Consider the following 14,402-nt stretch of genomic DNA (forward strand, 5'->3'; position numbering starts at 1 on the left):
CTCATTAAAAAAAATAATGACATAAAGGCTACAGTCTGACGATTCCATGCCCCTAAGTTAGCAACTGGTGCTGATAAGGACCCCCTAACCTAACCAGTCCACACTGTCAAATTTGTGGCTACACGAGCCCCTTCTGGTCTGCAGTTTCCTTGGAAGGCCCCCAGGAAGTGCTTCAGCCACTCTTCAAGGAATGCAACTTCCAGTCAAACTCAGAATGAGTCCCTTCAGTTATGAAAACAAACTCACAAAGTTCCCCCTCCACAAAAGACACGACTCTCAAGTGTCTGCATCCGTGTCTTTATTAGTCTTGATGATCAGCACAACTGCTTTTACTTCAAGGGCAGTCATTCACTCCTGCGAGCTCTAGGGCTTGTTAATCCCACCCTCACGTTGGAAATACATCAGAGACATTTTTTACCTTAAGAAGCATGCAAAGATAAAAGTAATAAAATGAAAAATAAATGGCCCTCCTTCAGGTAAAGAAAAATATCAGGATAAAGTTGACTATCTTCATGAAGAAAACATTCAAATAATGGGTCAAATTTTAAAAAGAATTCCTGGTCAGTGTGTTTTACTTTCACTGATAATAAAAACCAGGCAATCTCTACAGCGGTTTTAAATGTTAATAAATGAGGCACTTCTTATTGGTTTATTTAAGGGTTAAAACACATAATCATCTCCATCCTTGATGTTCACAGTCACTTTAATTCCTGCTACAGGATCTGCAGACCCCTCTACACCCACATATAGAAGTACTATTTCTTTAAGATGGACAAGGCGTCATACATAGGAAAAGGGTCGCCGGAAGTTCTGTGAAATTTAAGATGACACAGAAACGGTGCCCAGGAGCCACTTTTTCCCTGTCTTTACTCTCCTCACCCTGCTTCTTCTTCTTCTTTGAAACCTTACTAGAAATGCTACTTTTATAGGCAAGGTGATTATCACAGAGGCCAAGCGCTCTCACATCAGATCCTGGGAATAGTAGCTCTGATTTCCTGGTGATGGCGTCTCTCATCCGCTCTGCTCTGCGTGGAAACACGGGGATGGACCTGGAGTATACCGGAGTCAGAAGCACCAAGAGGAGGCGAGGGACCAAGCTCTGCAGGGTCGGCTTCCTTTCCTGAAGAGGGCGAGCTCCAGCAGCCTCACTTGAAGGAGGCCTTCACGATCCTGCCCTTGATGGGCTGCGGGGGGCGCCAGTTCCTCACCAGGGGCACCGGGGGCTCGTTCTCCGCGCTGGAGTACAGGGTGCGCAGCTTGGCTATCTGCAGGCGGGAAGGGGAGAGGTCACACCAAGTCCAGCCCCAGCGGACGCTAAGCGTGGGACAGAGATCGCTGGCTTTCTGAACGAGCCAACCACAAAACCCATATCCAGTGTTCAGTCTAGAGTCACTGGTTGCCAGTTCCCGAGTAAGAACAACCTCTTTTTGGTAAAAAACAAACAAACAAACAAAAAACATTTTTCTTCCTTTTGTAGAGGATCACTATGCCCTGTAATTAAAACCTTTTCATCTGGAATTCTGAAACAATTATCTTAATCTGATGAATTATATATGAGTGGAAGACAGTGTTAGGGCAAGTAATAAGCTCAACTGGCCTTCACTGCATAAGTTGATGGAGTCAATTTGCATGACTGTAATTTACAGGAAGGGAAGCCTGAGCAGAAGACCAAGGGCATTTGAAAGCAGACAGAGGGGAGGTGGAGTCTCAGATGTTACCCTCGGCTGTGTGGTCATAAGCAAATTACTTAACCTTTCTGGGCATCGGCCTCCTTAGCTGTAAAACTGAGGAACTAGTTGTGTCTGACTCTTACAATCCATGGACTGTAGCCCATCAGGTGCCTCTGTCCATGGGGTTTTCCAGGCAAGAATACTGGAGTGGGTTGCCATTCCCTTTTCTAGGGATTCTCCTGAGCCAGGGATCGAACTCGGGTCTCCTGCATTGCAGCCAAATTCTTCACATTCTGAGCCACCAGGGAAGCTGACACCTCACAAGGATGTTCAAACTCTTCCCATGCTTTCCCCAAGGCTGTATTTACCATCCCATCTGCTAAGCAGTCCTCAGTATTTAGGGTTCTCCAAATTAGCAAGGACGATGAGATGGTTGGATGGCATCACCAACTCAATGGACATGAGTTCCAGCAAACTTTGAGTTGGTGATGGACAGGGAGGCCTGGCGTGCTGCAGTCCATGGGGTCACAGAGAGTTGGACACGACTGATCGACTGACTCAACAGCACCACCCACCATCATTTATAAATGTTGTGCACTTAGCCTGGTACCCTCTGGAAGCTGAGTTTTAGGAAGTAAACAGGCTGATCGTAATTAACCAGGCCAAACCATGAAAGCGGCAGCGGTAGAGATTGGGTAAGCACCTATTTAGCAGCTTTATATTTTCAGAGACTTCCACACACACACTCCGTCTACTCTTAGGGATTCCCTGGTGGCTCAGCTGGTAAAGAATCCGCCTGCATTGGGGGAGACCTGGGTTTGATCCCTGGGTTGGGAAGATCCCCTGGAGAAGGGAAAGGCTACCCACTGCAGGATTCTGGCCTGGAGAATCCCATGGTCAGAGGAGCCTAGCGGGTTACAGTCCATGGGGTCGCCAAGAGCCAGACAGGACTGCGCGCCTTTCTCACACACACACACACACACACACACACACACAGACACAGACACAGACACACACGCTTTCCGGTTGGCACCGGCACCCCGCGGGGCCCTGCAGACCCGGAGCCCCGCGCCCCACGGCGGGCGCTCACCTGGCGGGCGCTCACCTGGTCGGAGCTGACCGTGATGGGCTCCTTCAGCAGCAGCCACACGATGCACTCCTCGCAGGGCGGCGTGGTGAAGGACCCGTGGTAGGTCCAGTAGTCCCGGCAGGCGGGGAACAGGCAGGACGGGTTGAAGTTGTTGAAGGGCGCCTCCTTGCCCTGCGAGAGAGCTGGGGTGAACAGGCGCTCAGGGCGCCCCGCATCTCAGCTTGAGGCGGGTGGATTTCAAAGGCAATGGAGAAAACAAGCTTGGGATCAAATCCATGTCTTTTAGAAATAAAAGGGGGGGGGGTGGAGGAGCTGGGCAGGTTTGCATGACATGACTTTGGCACAATCATTGTAATATTTTATCCCTTATTCGCTGTCTGTAGAACTATAAATCTACCATTTCTCAAGAAAAAAAGACAAACTCATTCTAAACTAACAGAAATATTTCATATAAACTAATGCTGTGGTTCCTGATGATATCAAATAGGCTTGCACTTTTATCAAATGTCATCCTCAGAATACTTTACCTAGTGGTAAAACTGAAAGTGATGACTAGAACAGTCTCAAAGAATTAAAGTGAGTCTGTAAAGCAGAAGAATTTACTATTAAGATTGAAAATATACAGGTGCAATCCAGGAGAGAAAGGGAAACACTAGGACCCAAACATTTAGTACCTCTGCAAGTGTGTAAGAGTGTGTGTGTGTGTGTGTGTGTGTGTGTGTGTGTGTATGTGTTGGGCAGGGAAACACCACTCAACTTCTCTCTCAAACATTTCATTAAAAACATAATTATCTGACAGATTGACTATGAGGATTAAATAAGCTTATATGTGTGAAACTGCTCTAAAACCAGCAAACCACAAAAATATACAAACATAACAGCATTTATATTTCTGCTTTATTGACTACGCCAAAGCCTTTGACTGTGTGGATCACAATAAACTGTGGAAAATTCTTCAAGACATGGGAATACCAGACCACCTGACCTGCCTCTTGAGAAATCTGTATGCAGGTCAGGAAGCAACAGTTAGAACTGGACATGGAACAACAGACTGTTTCCCAATAGGAAAAGGAGTATGTCAAGGCTGTATATTGTCACCCTGCTTATTTGACTTCTATGCAGAGTACATCATGAGAAACGCTGGACTGAAAGTAACACAAGCTGGAATCAAGATTGCCTGGAGAAATATCAATAACCTCAGATATGCAGATGACACCACCCTTATGGCAGAAAGTGAAGAGGAGCTAAAAAGCCTCTTGATGAAAGTGAAAGAGGAGAGCAAAAATGTTGGCTTAAAGCTCAACATTCAGAAAATGAAGATCATGGCATCCGGTCCCATCACTTCATGGGAAATAGATGGGGAAACAGTAGAAACAGTGTCAGACTTTATTTTGGTGGCTGCAAAATCACTGCAGATGGTGAGTGCAGCCATGAAATTAAAAGACGCTTACTCCTTGGAAGGAAAATTATGACCAACCTAGATAGCATATTCAAAAGCAGAGACATTACTTTGCTGACTAAGGTCCGTCTAGTCAAGGCTGTGGTTTTTCCTGTGGTCATGTATGGATGTGAGAGTTGGACTGTGAAGAAGGCTGAGCACCGAAGAATTGATGCTTTGGAACTGTGGTGTTGGAGAAGACTCTTGAGAGTCCCTTGGACTGCAAGGAGATCCAACCAGTCCATTCTGAAGGAGGTCAACCTTGGGATTTCTTTGGAAGGAATGATGCTAAGGCTGAAACTCCAGTACTTTGGCCACCTTATGCGAAGAGTTGACTCATTGGAAAAGACTCTGATGGTGGGAGGGATTGGGGGCAGGAGGAGAAGGGGACGACTGAGGATGAGATGGCTGGATGGCATCATGGACTCGATGGACGTGAGTCTGAGTGAACTCCGGGAGATGGTGATGGACAGGGAGGCCTGGTGTGCTTCGATTCATGGGGTCACAAAGGGTCGGACACGACTGAGTGACTGAACTTGAACTTGAACAGCATTTGCTTTTGTATGTACGCCTAGCATAGTCATTGAACAATTTACTAACGGATTTTAGGTGAAAGAAGCACACTTGAAAAATGTAAAGAGAAAAAAATTGGCATAACCTGACTTTTTGTTCTAAGAGGGAAAATGACATTTTTTACCTTCGTCTTAATTTTGTCCAGTGCGTCAAGGAACAGCTGGAACTCGCCCTTCTCACGTCCTATCTGTAAAAAGAAAAAGAGAGAGAGAGAAAGAAAACTAACGATTATATTTTTCTCTTCTCCATAATTTAGGATTGTCTTAAAAGCTGATTTTAATCCATCCCTCTACAACCAGTGTTTATAAATCTGCCAGAATATATTGCATGAAGCAAAAACATAAGTTTATCCCTCCCCCGAAATTTTAGAGTATGTATTTTCTGAACTAAACTTGGACTCTGGGTCTCTGAAATACAAAACCACAAAATTACATGTTGATTTACATCTAAGTCCTTGACCTTCTCTGTGAAATCATTCTGCTTTTCTTTTTAATATAATTGCAGCTAAGAGGACTCAATGTACCTAAAACTAAACCTATTGTCTTTCTGCTCAGACCCACTCCACTTCCTGTAGAGTTGTGCTCAAGCGCTGAAAAGGACCCAATGAATTCAGAACATGAAACAAACTAGGTCATTCAAAAAGAAAGAAGCCAGATTTTCGCCTCTGGCTTAAAACCTAGATCATGTTACCACTAAATTCATGTGTTAATGACACTAAGTCCTCTCTAAACCAAGGCTGGCTCAACAACACACACATTCCATGTGCTATCTTAGCCTGGGATCATGTGAGTGGTGGCCACCCTAAGCTGAGAGGATGTTCAGCCAGGGACTTGGCATCACCGTGATTTCCAACACTGGCTTTTCTGGTTTCCACTGCAACTGACGTGGAGGAGCGAGAAAGCGTCATGAATAAGGCTGCCCTTGCCTTCACTGCCGCTGAAATAAGCTCCTTCGAAGGCTCCATCCCCACTGCCCCAACACACACACACACACACACACACACACACACACACACACACCCTGCACCTGCACCTTGAGAAAATTTAGAAGGGCTAGGGGGACCGAAGTATAGCTAAAGGTACTCTTTTAAGGGAGAACAAAACCTTTTGAGCTGATCTTATCGGAAATATCTTGATTAGTTGAATGAATCTTGAACTTCATTCCTCTCTCCCCTATAAATAAAATGATGTGAAACCTAAGGATTGATAAGGAACTAAACTTTGAAAAAAAATATGCATTCAATTTTTACCTTACCTTCAGGAAAACACCAATTACAGCTATACCATCGGGATGCTTCAGAGCAGTTGCATAACTGTTATACTTTGAATTCCAGTGAACCAAATGAAGCTGAAACCACAGAACAGAGGTTAGGAGGTATATACCTAAAATAAGGAAATAAGTGTGAAATTATTCACAATAAACCCAACGATTTTACAGTCTAAGATTGCTGAACACTCATAGAAGTTGACAGAATTCTAAAAGTTAACATGAGATATTTTGGCAAGACTTTTGACGGCTCAAATAAAAAGTTATGACAGGTAGAACTGGTGAAAACCAAACTGTCGCTAAATCAATTCATAATATTATGTTAGCTTTGTATAATATTAGTCCTTTCTCTGACCAAATCAAACAATGAAACACAGAGCTATAAACAGGAATCTGCTAACACTTTAAAGTCACAATTAACTGGAAAGTAGGAGAGGAAAAATAAGGGGACAAATTCTTGGATGTTTTTCATGCCTCTCTCAGTAACAAGCGCTCTAGAACCAGTTGGTAACCTTATCTTAATAAGGTTAAGATGCTTACATATGCACTAGTTAAATTAGTCAAAATTTCCACATTGAATTACACAGAATAGCAAGAGAATACCATTGTTCATGGCAGCTTAAAAGTACTGTCTTCAAGAACAAAACTGTGATAATCCCGCATGTCAAGACCAAACTGCAAGGCTTGGCCCTATTGAGAAGGAATATACTAAATTTTCCCCCTTTTGTGGGGAAAGACATCTGAAAGGCATTCTCAATTAATTTATCCTGTCACTGGCTGTCTAGATGGCCTGCAGAGAAACAGAATGGTCACGGGGAAGTCCTCTGAGTCTCTCACAGTTCAGTTGAGCTGTTTTGTTAAGTTGAGTTAAGCTGCCTTATGATTCTGCCCAAGAGCGTGTCCACAGATGGCTCAAGGTCCCTGCCTCCTGTGTTGACCAGAGCCCGCCTCTGGAAGAGGCTGGCAGTGCAAATGGAATTATCCTCACCTCCAGGGTGCGCGTCGCCCCTTATAGGCTTGGCTTTATACAGAGAGCATGCAGGAGGCTTGTCTCCTTGTAATATGATGCCTTGATCTGAGCTGCAATCATGCGCTCCCTTTAATGGGTTCTCAGGAACAGAGTATATAGTATCTGCTCATTTTAAATTGTGTGTATCTATAGCTAGCTATCTCTCTGCGTGCATAAGTCCACGTGTACATATAAAATCACACGTATACCTATACTGACGCACCCCCTTCCTTAAGAGACTAGAGCCTGGGCATCAGCCAGCATTGCTAAGTGCTATTTTTAAAGCACCACACTCTCATAAAAGAGGCGGCGTAGGGCGCTGGGCAGGATGATGAAGCCAGTCAGCACGAAGCAGAGCACCAGTCCAGCACCGATGCTGTGTGACTTCTTTACGTGACCTTCTGGCACCTCAGTTTCCTCACCTGTAGCCCACCCCATAGCATGCCAAGAGGATTACATGGGTTAATACCCGCAGGCACTGAATAAGCATTGGCTCCCCTTCTCTTTTCAGTTCCATTCAGAGCCCTGGTTTTATAAAATTATTATTATTAAGCAGCCATCCAGTTTCTAAATATAACCTTGCACGTCTTCAGGCAGGACACTAACTCACCTCCACTCTCTCAACTGTCTAACCCAGAATGTCTGGCAGCTTCGGTTTATGCTAAAACTCCTGCAGCTCTTTTCATAACTACAGGCTTGAAGGCATGCCGTGGATGCTCTTCCGTCGCGACCTTTCAGCTCAGCTCTCGCTGGGTGAGAGGCAGAGTGGGTCTGGTCAGGTCCCCTTACCTCTGCTGCGTACTTGACTCCATCCACGCTGTGCTCCGAGCCGTGATCGTCCGAAGAGCCCCAGTGGAGGTGGAACTGGCGGAGCCGGTAGGGCGCAGCAAGGGGACCACCTCTCAGCACTGCGTGTCAGAGAAGCTAGGTCAGCAGTGAGCTCGCACTTCTTGGACAGAGCCCTGCTTTAAACAGCTACCTTAGAGCCAAAGCTTGATGGGCTGGGCTGGTGGTGGCATTCCCAAGTACACTGGTCTCTTTCTCACAAAGTGAAGCCTTGGGGTGGGTCAGAATAAATGCTTTCTTTTCTCTTTCTGATTGTGTTTGCTTGTTTTGTGATTTTTTACATGTCAATTTCACATGCATGAAAATAAAATTAAGCCAGCAGATGGGCAATGAAAACAACTAAACCCTAAAATCAAAATCAAAATCTGTTGTGGGCTGCACTGGGGAAAACAGGACAGTTAAGAGCTGGGCAGACTCAGGGTCCAATCCCAACCCCATCCCTTGCGAGTTGTGTGATCTCAGGCAAGTTGCTAAACTTCTCTGAACCTGTTTCTGCATCTCGCCAAAGGTGATAATAATACTAACCTTTCAGAGCTGCTGTGAGGATTAAATGAGATTAAGGACTTTAAACTGCTCATCACAGTGCCTGGCACAGTCGTCACTGAGCAAATGTGAATTCCTTCTCCGTGTCTTGCCTCCAACTACACTTTTCTTCAAGACTACAGACAAGAGCTCACATCCACAGCTAATTCAGACTGTGTTTATTCAAATGAGATGGAATGGAAAATTCTGAGGTTTCCCAGGGAATCAATCAATGTTGACCCTTAAATGAGAAGATTCTCCATAGTATGAATATGAGTTTGCTGTCCAAATATCTCAACTGGGCACTGAACTCGGTTTCACTTCATTTAGCCTGGAGAGTGATTTAGAAGTTCAAATATTTTCTAAAGGATACTGGAAACTATACAGAAGCCCTAAAGTCAAAATTTACCAATGTAAGCTAGATCAAAATAGAATTCAGACGATAGCCATTCTAGAGAAGACAGAGCAACTATTGGTGCTGAAATGGCAGACTGAACGTCATGAGACAGGTCTAAACTGAGAGAACGAGACTAGGTGAGCTTGTTCACATAGAAATGAGTGTTTTAATTGCGTTTTTTTTCTGTCCATTTTTTCTGTTTGATTAATTGCTCTTTGCACTTTTACCATCCACTAAGAACCGTTATAATTCAGTGATATGAGTCTAATTTATTAGGATGAATCATATGAAAGTGTCAATATTCAATCATATTTGCTTACAAAACGGCTTCTTCATGTGATTCAACCTAAGAGATTCCCGTTTAATTTTATTACTCATCCTTCAGAATGGAACTTGATTTAAATGGAGAAAAAAATAACAGATACCAATGAGATAATTATGTAAAGAATATACATGTCTATGATATTCCTTACCTGGAACCTGCTAGTAGGTAGAAATTATAGCTATTACTCTTTAATTACAGGATCACTGAAAATATTCATTCATGTACATCAGTAAGGATAATTTTAACTTTTTTACAAATGTGGTTATAGGAAAATATACATTGTATTTCAAGGACCAAAATGCTAAAGGTAGATTCTTACCTCATTCACAGTAAAATAAAGTATTTCTAATTAGCCTTCTTTTATTTCACTGATTTGCTTAATGGTTATAAATGAAATAGACTTTTTTTTAAAGCATGTGACTTTCCATTTTCAGTTCAGTTCTGTTCAGTTCAGTTCACTCAGTGGCATCCAACTCTTTGTGACCCCGTGGACAGAAACAAATCAGAACTCAAGGAGAAACTGTCAGTCTTCAAAACCCCTCACCAAAATACCAAAATGATTAATCAGGTGAGCCCCACTGAAGGCCCGTCTTCTTGCTTCTGCCATGGGTCTGCTCTCTCCCTCGGACTGGCCCCACCCCCACACCAGCAGAAGAGAATACCTACTTGGTTCTTGGCCATTTCTTGCTCTGCAGGATGGAATCTATGCCACATCTGAGAATGCGGGCCTTGCTCTCCAGCCTTGCATCTTCGTTAGGATGCAAAACCCCCCTCAAGTATAGACATCAGAGCCCAAAGAACACTGCTTTGGACTCATTACCAGCACCTCTCTACTAAGCTTCATTTCAGGGGTACACTGCCAACTTTTAGCTTGGGCATTGGGCCATTTTGGAGCAGCCAGCGTGACCGGGGTTAAAGAGTGAGACATTCTTCTTCACTGAATAAATATAATCCTTCAGACGAGCACAAAGTCAAGTGTCATCTCCATTTTCAGATAAGAAGTGCCCCCTTGTCCCACCGATTCTGTTGCTGTGACATAAATCACATTTTGCCAATACAGCCATGGAAAATGTCCTCTCTACCTAGGTGTCATACTTACTTGACCTGTCATAAGTATCGTCAAACACAACTCTGCAGGTCTTCCCATTATTCAGGATGGTTTTGGCAGAGCCTGGGTCATAGGATGCTGTCCATGGCTTCAGGGAAGGGTCGTGGCTGATCTCTTTAGTGTTCAGTTCAATGGGCGACTGGTTCTCTCCCTTGGCAATCGGGTAAAGTTCATGCCAATGGTCAGGACCTAGGAAATCAAATTGAGGGGATTCATTTATCTGGTGGCGCAATCAAAGTCCTCTCTCTAAGTGACTAAATCAGCAAAATACACGGAGGCTGGGCAGTGATTATGAAAAGGTCTTGGATATCAGATTGGGCAATACAAGGCTTGGGGGCAAAGACCTGTTCATAGTGTTGTTAATAGCATACCTGTAAGGCTATGTTTAACTCTGTGTATTTCCCCAAAGCGTTTCTGTATTGGCTCAAATACAGCCTAAAATACTTATTTTTGAAGTGAACTTCATCGCATGTTTCACCAATGCCCTCTCCTATCATAGAGCTGGAATCAAACAGCACTGCCCCAAGTGGGTTTCAGAGCATCTCCGTATCCCTTTCCCCTTGTGGAGGCAGAAACTGCAGGCAGAGCAGCTCGTACCAACACCAGGCTCAGAGAGGTGAAGAGCTTGCCCAGCCAGTCTCCGAGAGAGGGGGACCCCCAGAAGCGGCCCTGGGTGGGTGGGCTTCTCCGTCAGAGGCACTGAGATCTGGGCACGTTACCGGTTCCTGCGGTGGGCATACCAGCCGCTCCAGATGAACGCGATCAAGGTGAGCCGGCCTGCCGTGCGGGGTCCGAGGGAAGGGCCGGGCGCGAGGGGAGCGCCCCCGACCCCCGCGCCCCGGCGGGCAGCCGGACACTCACCGTTGTGGTCGGCGTAGCCCCACTCCTTGGCCATGGCGGTGCCGGGCGCTGCCTCCGCTCCCGCCGTGCGCGGCCCGCCGGCGCCCCTTTTATGCCGGGCCCCCTCGCTCCCTCATGGCCTTATTAGGTCAGCGAGGGTGGGCGGGGGGCTAAAGAGACCGGGGTGGTGCTCGGGAGGCGGGCTGGGGGAAGCCAATGAATTCCACGGGCTGGACAGCTGTCGGGATGGGGGGAGACGGGTCCCCGCCCCCTGGCCCTGGAAGGGGGGCTCCCTCGAGGCTCCCAAAGCGCCAGGCCCCCCTAACCTGGAGCCGAAGTGCAGAGGCCGGCGCTCTCGGCCCCCCTCCTCCAAGGCCCCCCACCTTTTTTTGTGGGGTGAGGGGCGGCCTTTGCGCTTCGCCTCCAAACTGAAAGCTGCGCCCCGAGGGCTGGCGCTTGCAGCCTTGCTTGGAAGTTGCTTTCAGCGCTGCCTGTCTGGCTGGCTGCGGTCTCTGGATGCTTCTGCGGGTTGATTTCACTCCAGCGATCCGGTTACTGTGGCTGGAAAGAACACGTTTGCCTGACCCATGTTTGACTCCTTCGCAGGCAACTTGCAAAATCCTAGGCACAAAGGATGGGAAAAAGCAGGCAGGAGGGCAGGTTCTCTCAACTCCGTTATCCTTAAGAGAGAGATGGTGCCAGGTCCCTGGAACCAGACGTTTCTTGACCTCGCGGGTCCCCTCGGTCTGCAGGACGCCGGGGGCTGGCTCTCGCGAATCTAGGTGAGGACTGGACCCAGGTTACTGAGGAGCAGGAGCCTCGTTCTGATCCACCGACTCGGTGAGCTGTACCTCTGCTCACGAGAAGTCCAGAACATTCTGGAGTGTTGGAGAGTCAGGAACATAAAGGGAGTGATATTGTTTAAAATGTATGACCTTATTTTCCAAGGCATAGTGAAAGATTCGAAGAAAAGAGAGGGAAATTTTTCCAAAATTGCTTTGTATTTTTTTTCTCCTCCTCCCAACTTGTTTTATAGCTTGATGACCCATGCAAAAAGAGAATAGAACTGGTATACGCAGTGTGCACATGTCAAAGACGTATTTGTAAATATCTGGTTGTAGTTCACATCAAAGAACCAGAGTAGTAGATATTTACAATTTTGAGAATACATTGTAAAAGAACAATATGTTTTGGTTCCAGGTCAGTATTAATTTTATTTAAAAAAGAACAGGCAGCAAGAAGAGATAAACCTATTTTCAGTGCTGTCTTGAACAGGGTTGTAACATAACACTTTTTAAATTTCTTTGACTTTTATTGATGTTAGGATTTTGTGTTTGGGGATTACAAAACTTGAAAAGGAAATATCTTATCATGGTAAAGATAGCTCATGCCTAAGGCATGTGGAATGACTGACTGCACTCATAACCTGGACGCCAGGGGAGTCACTCCCCCAGCGTATTTTTGTGCCCAGGGATTATTTGATCCACACAATAGCGGCGCTGAATCAAGAACTGACATGGTTTGGAAAATCCAGGCAAACAGCAATGCAAGTGCTCTTAGCCTCTGAGCTCAATTATGTCAGTGTTGGATTAGAAAGGCTACTGAGTTGGCATATCTGGGCCAGTTTTCTGCTTTAATGTGATTAGTTGTGTGCTGCTGTAGTTTGTAGTTAATGGAGGTTATATTCTACATAATTATCTGTATTAGTAAACTATGATCCTGTTCCAATTCATTAAATTGTTTCCATTCCTCTTTTTCTGCTATATATGGTTAGAGGATTGGTAACTAAGTTTCAAGTCATTTGATACAGCAATGATACAGATAAAGTTTTCAACAAAGTTTTCAATAAACTTATATCAAGCAAGGCCAACAGTATTGCTTTGTTGGTACTGGAATTCATCACACTGTTACCATTTCTGCATAAAAAGTGTTTAAATGGGTTTTCATTAATTAAACATTTTAAAAGACTGTACACAGCACATCAATAGCAAACACTTGCACAGTAGCACAAATTTTCACATCAACACTGGTTGGAATTTGCAAAGTGAAATATTTAATTGTTTGGGGTTTATGGTTTTGAAAACTGTTGACTGGTTTTTCATTCCACTTTCTTATGAGAGTTAAGCAAAACTGAAATTTCAAGACAGTTTTTAGACCATAATATGTTTTTCAAAAGCCCCAAATTAACCATCTGCATTTTGATTCATTTGCTTGGGCATATTTGTCCACAAATTTTCAAACTTCTGTATCCATAAAGCAAAGAGAAAATTCTAAATTGTGTCCAAGACGCTGAGATTTCTGGAGCTGGCTTTAAAAAAAGAAGATTGTTAGGTTCTACACCAAGGGAAAAGAATGCCAGAAAAAGAGCCACAAATTATCCCTGAGCATGAGCACAGGATTCTTCCCAGCACTAGTACTGAAAAGCTGGGGTGCTGGGCAGTCTGTAAGATGAGTGTGTTCATGCAGAGAACCAAAGAGGCGGGGAGAGAGTAACCAAGTAATTTGGGTCAGCAAAATCACTGGGGGTTGGGAGTTTCTGGATGCAGAAGTTTCAACTAGGTGATATACTAAAATTATAAACTTGAGAGCTCTAAGGTGATCAATTTTGAGCCTATTTTTAGTCTTGATTTAGCATTTTATTTTGCAGGATGCTAGGTAATATAAATCTTCTGCAAGCTGATAGCCATGTGGTGTTTCTAGTGCATTAGAAATCAAAAAAAAAAAAAAAGATAAATTGCCTGTTTATTCATGTCTAACTAAAACTGTGAGTCGCTCAGTCATGTCTGACTCCTTGTGACCTCATGGAGTAGTCTTCTCTGTCCATGGGATTCTCCAGGCAAGAATACTGGAGTGAGTTGCCATTCTCTTCTCCAGGGGATCTTCCCGACCCAGGGACTGAACCTGGGTCTCCTGCATTGCAGGCAGATTCTTTACCATCTGAGCCACCAGGGAAGCTCCATCCTGCCTTTGTGCGTGTCATGGAGCACAGAAGCTAACCCACAGACATCGCAAAGGATGCCTTCAGCTGATATAAGATAAAATTAATACCCACTGCATTCACCTTCTCCTTGGCCTATTTTGAGCTGCCTGATCTAACGGACCCTTCTTGCAGTGGGAATCACAGCAAACCTTTTTAAATATATGTGACCAATCATGAGCAAAATGTACTAATCTAACAAAAGTAACTGAAACTCTAAGTACTGTGATAAGAGCTACGGAGACTCCTATTCCTACAAGTTTTAAACAGTTCTTTGATATGTTATTTGTTCAATGAGTTTTTAGAAATGAAATGCAGTCTCCTCTAAATGACATTCAGGG

General features: G+C 44.7%; 1 protein-coding gene across 3 annotated transcripts; it reads right to left on the reverse strand.

Annotated features, from left to right (window-relative positions):
• Nucleotides 1-281: 281 nt before the first annotated feature.
• On the reverse strand, nucleotides 282-11,959 carry CA3 (carbonic anhydrase 3). Of its 3 annotated transcripts, XM_069600689.1 has the most exons (8): nucleotides 11,756-11,939; nucleotides 11,106-11,645; nucleotides 10,236-10,433; nucleotides 7,836-7,954; nucleotides 6,026-6,118; nucleotides 4,896-4,958; nucleotides 2,776-2,931; nucleotides 282-1,265 (listed from the first exon to the last, which is right to left on the reverse strand). In XM_069600689.1, the coding sequence occupies exons 2-8, from the start codon at nucleotides 11,137-11,139 to the stop codon at nucleotides 1,146-1,148; spliced, it is 783 nt and encodes a 260-aa protein (XP_069456790.1). In that variant the 5' UTR covers nucleotides 11,140-11,645; nucleotides 11,756-11,939; the 3' UTR covers nucleotides 282-1,145. The 3 variants fall into 3 exon arrangements, with proteins under 3 accessions (XP_069456790.1, XP_069456789.1, XP_069456788.1); XM_069600688.1 differs by having other exon boundaries at nucleotides 11,106-11,959; XM_069600687.1 differs by having other exon boundaries at nucleotides 2,761-2,931; nucleotides 11,106-11,918.
• Nucleotides 11,960-14,402: the final 2,443 nt, after the last annotated feature.

The sequence above is a fragment of the Ovis canadensis genome, chromosome 9 (genome assembly GCF_042477335.2).
Source record: "Ovis canadensis isolate MfBH-ARS-UI-01 breed Bighorn chromosome 9, ARS-UI_OviCan_v2, whole genome shotgun sequence".
Lineage (NCBI taxonomy): Eukaryota > Metazoa > Chordata > Mammalia > Artiodactyla > Bovidae > Ovis > Ovis canadensis.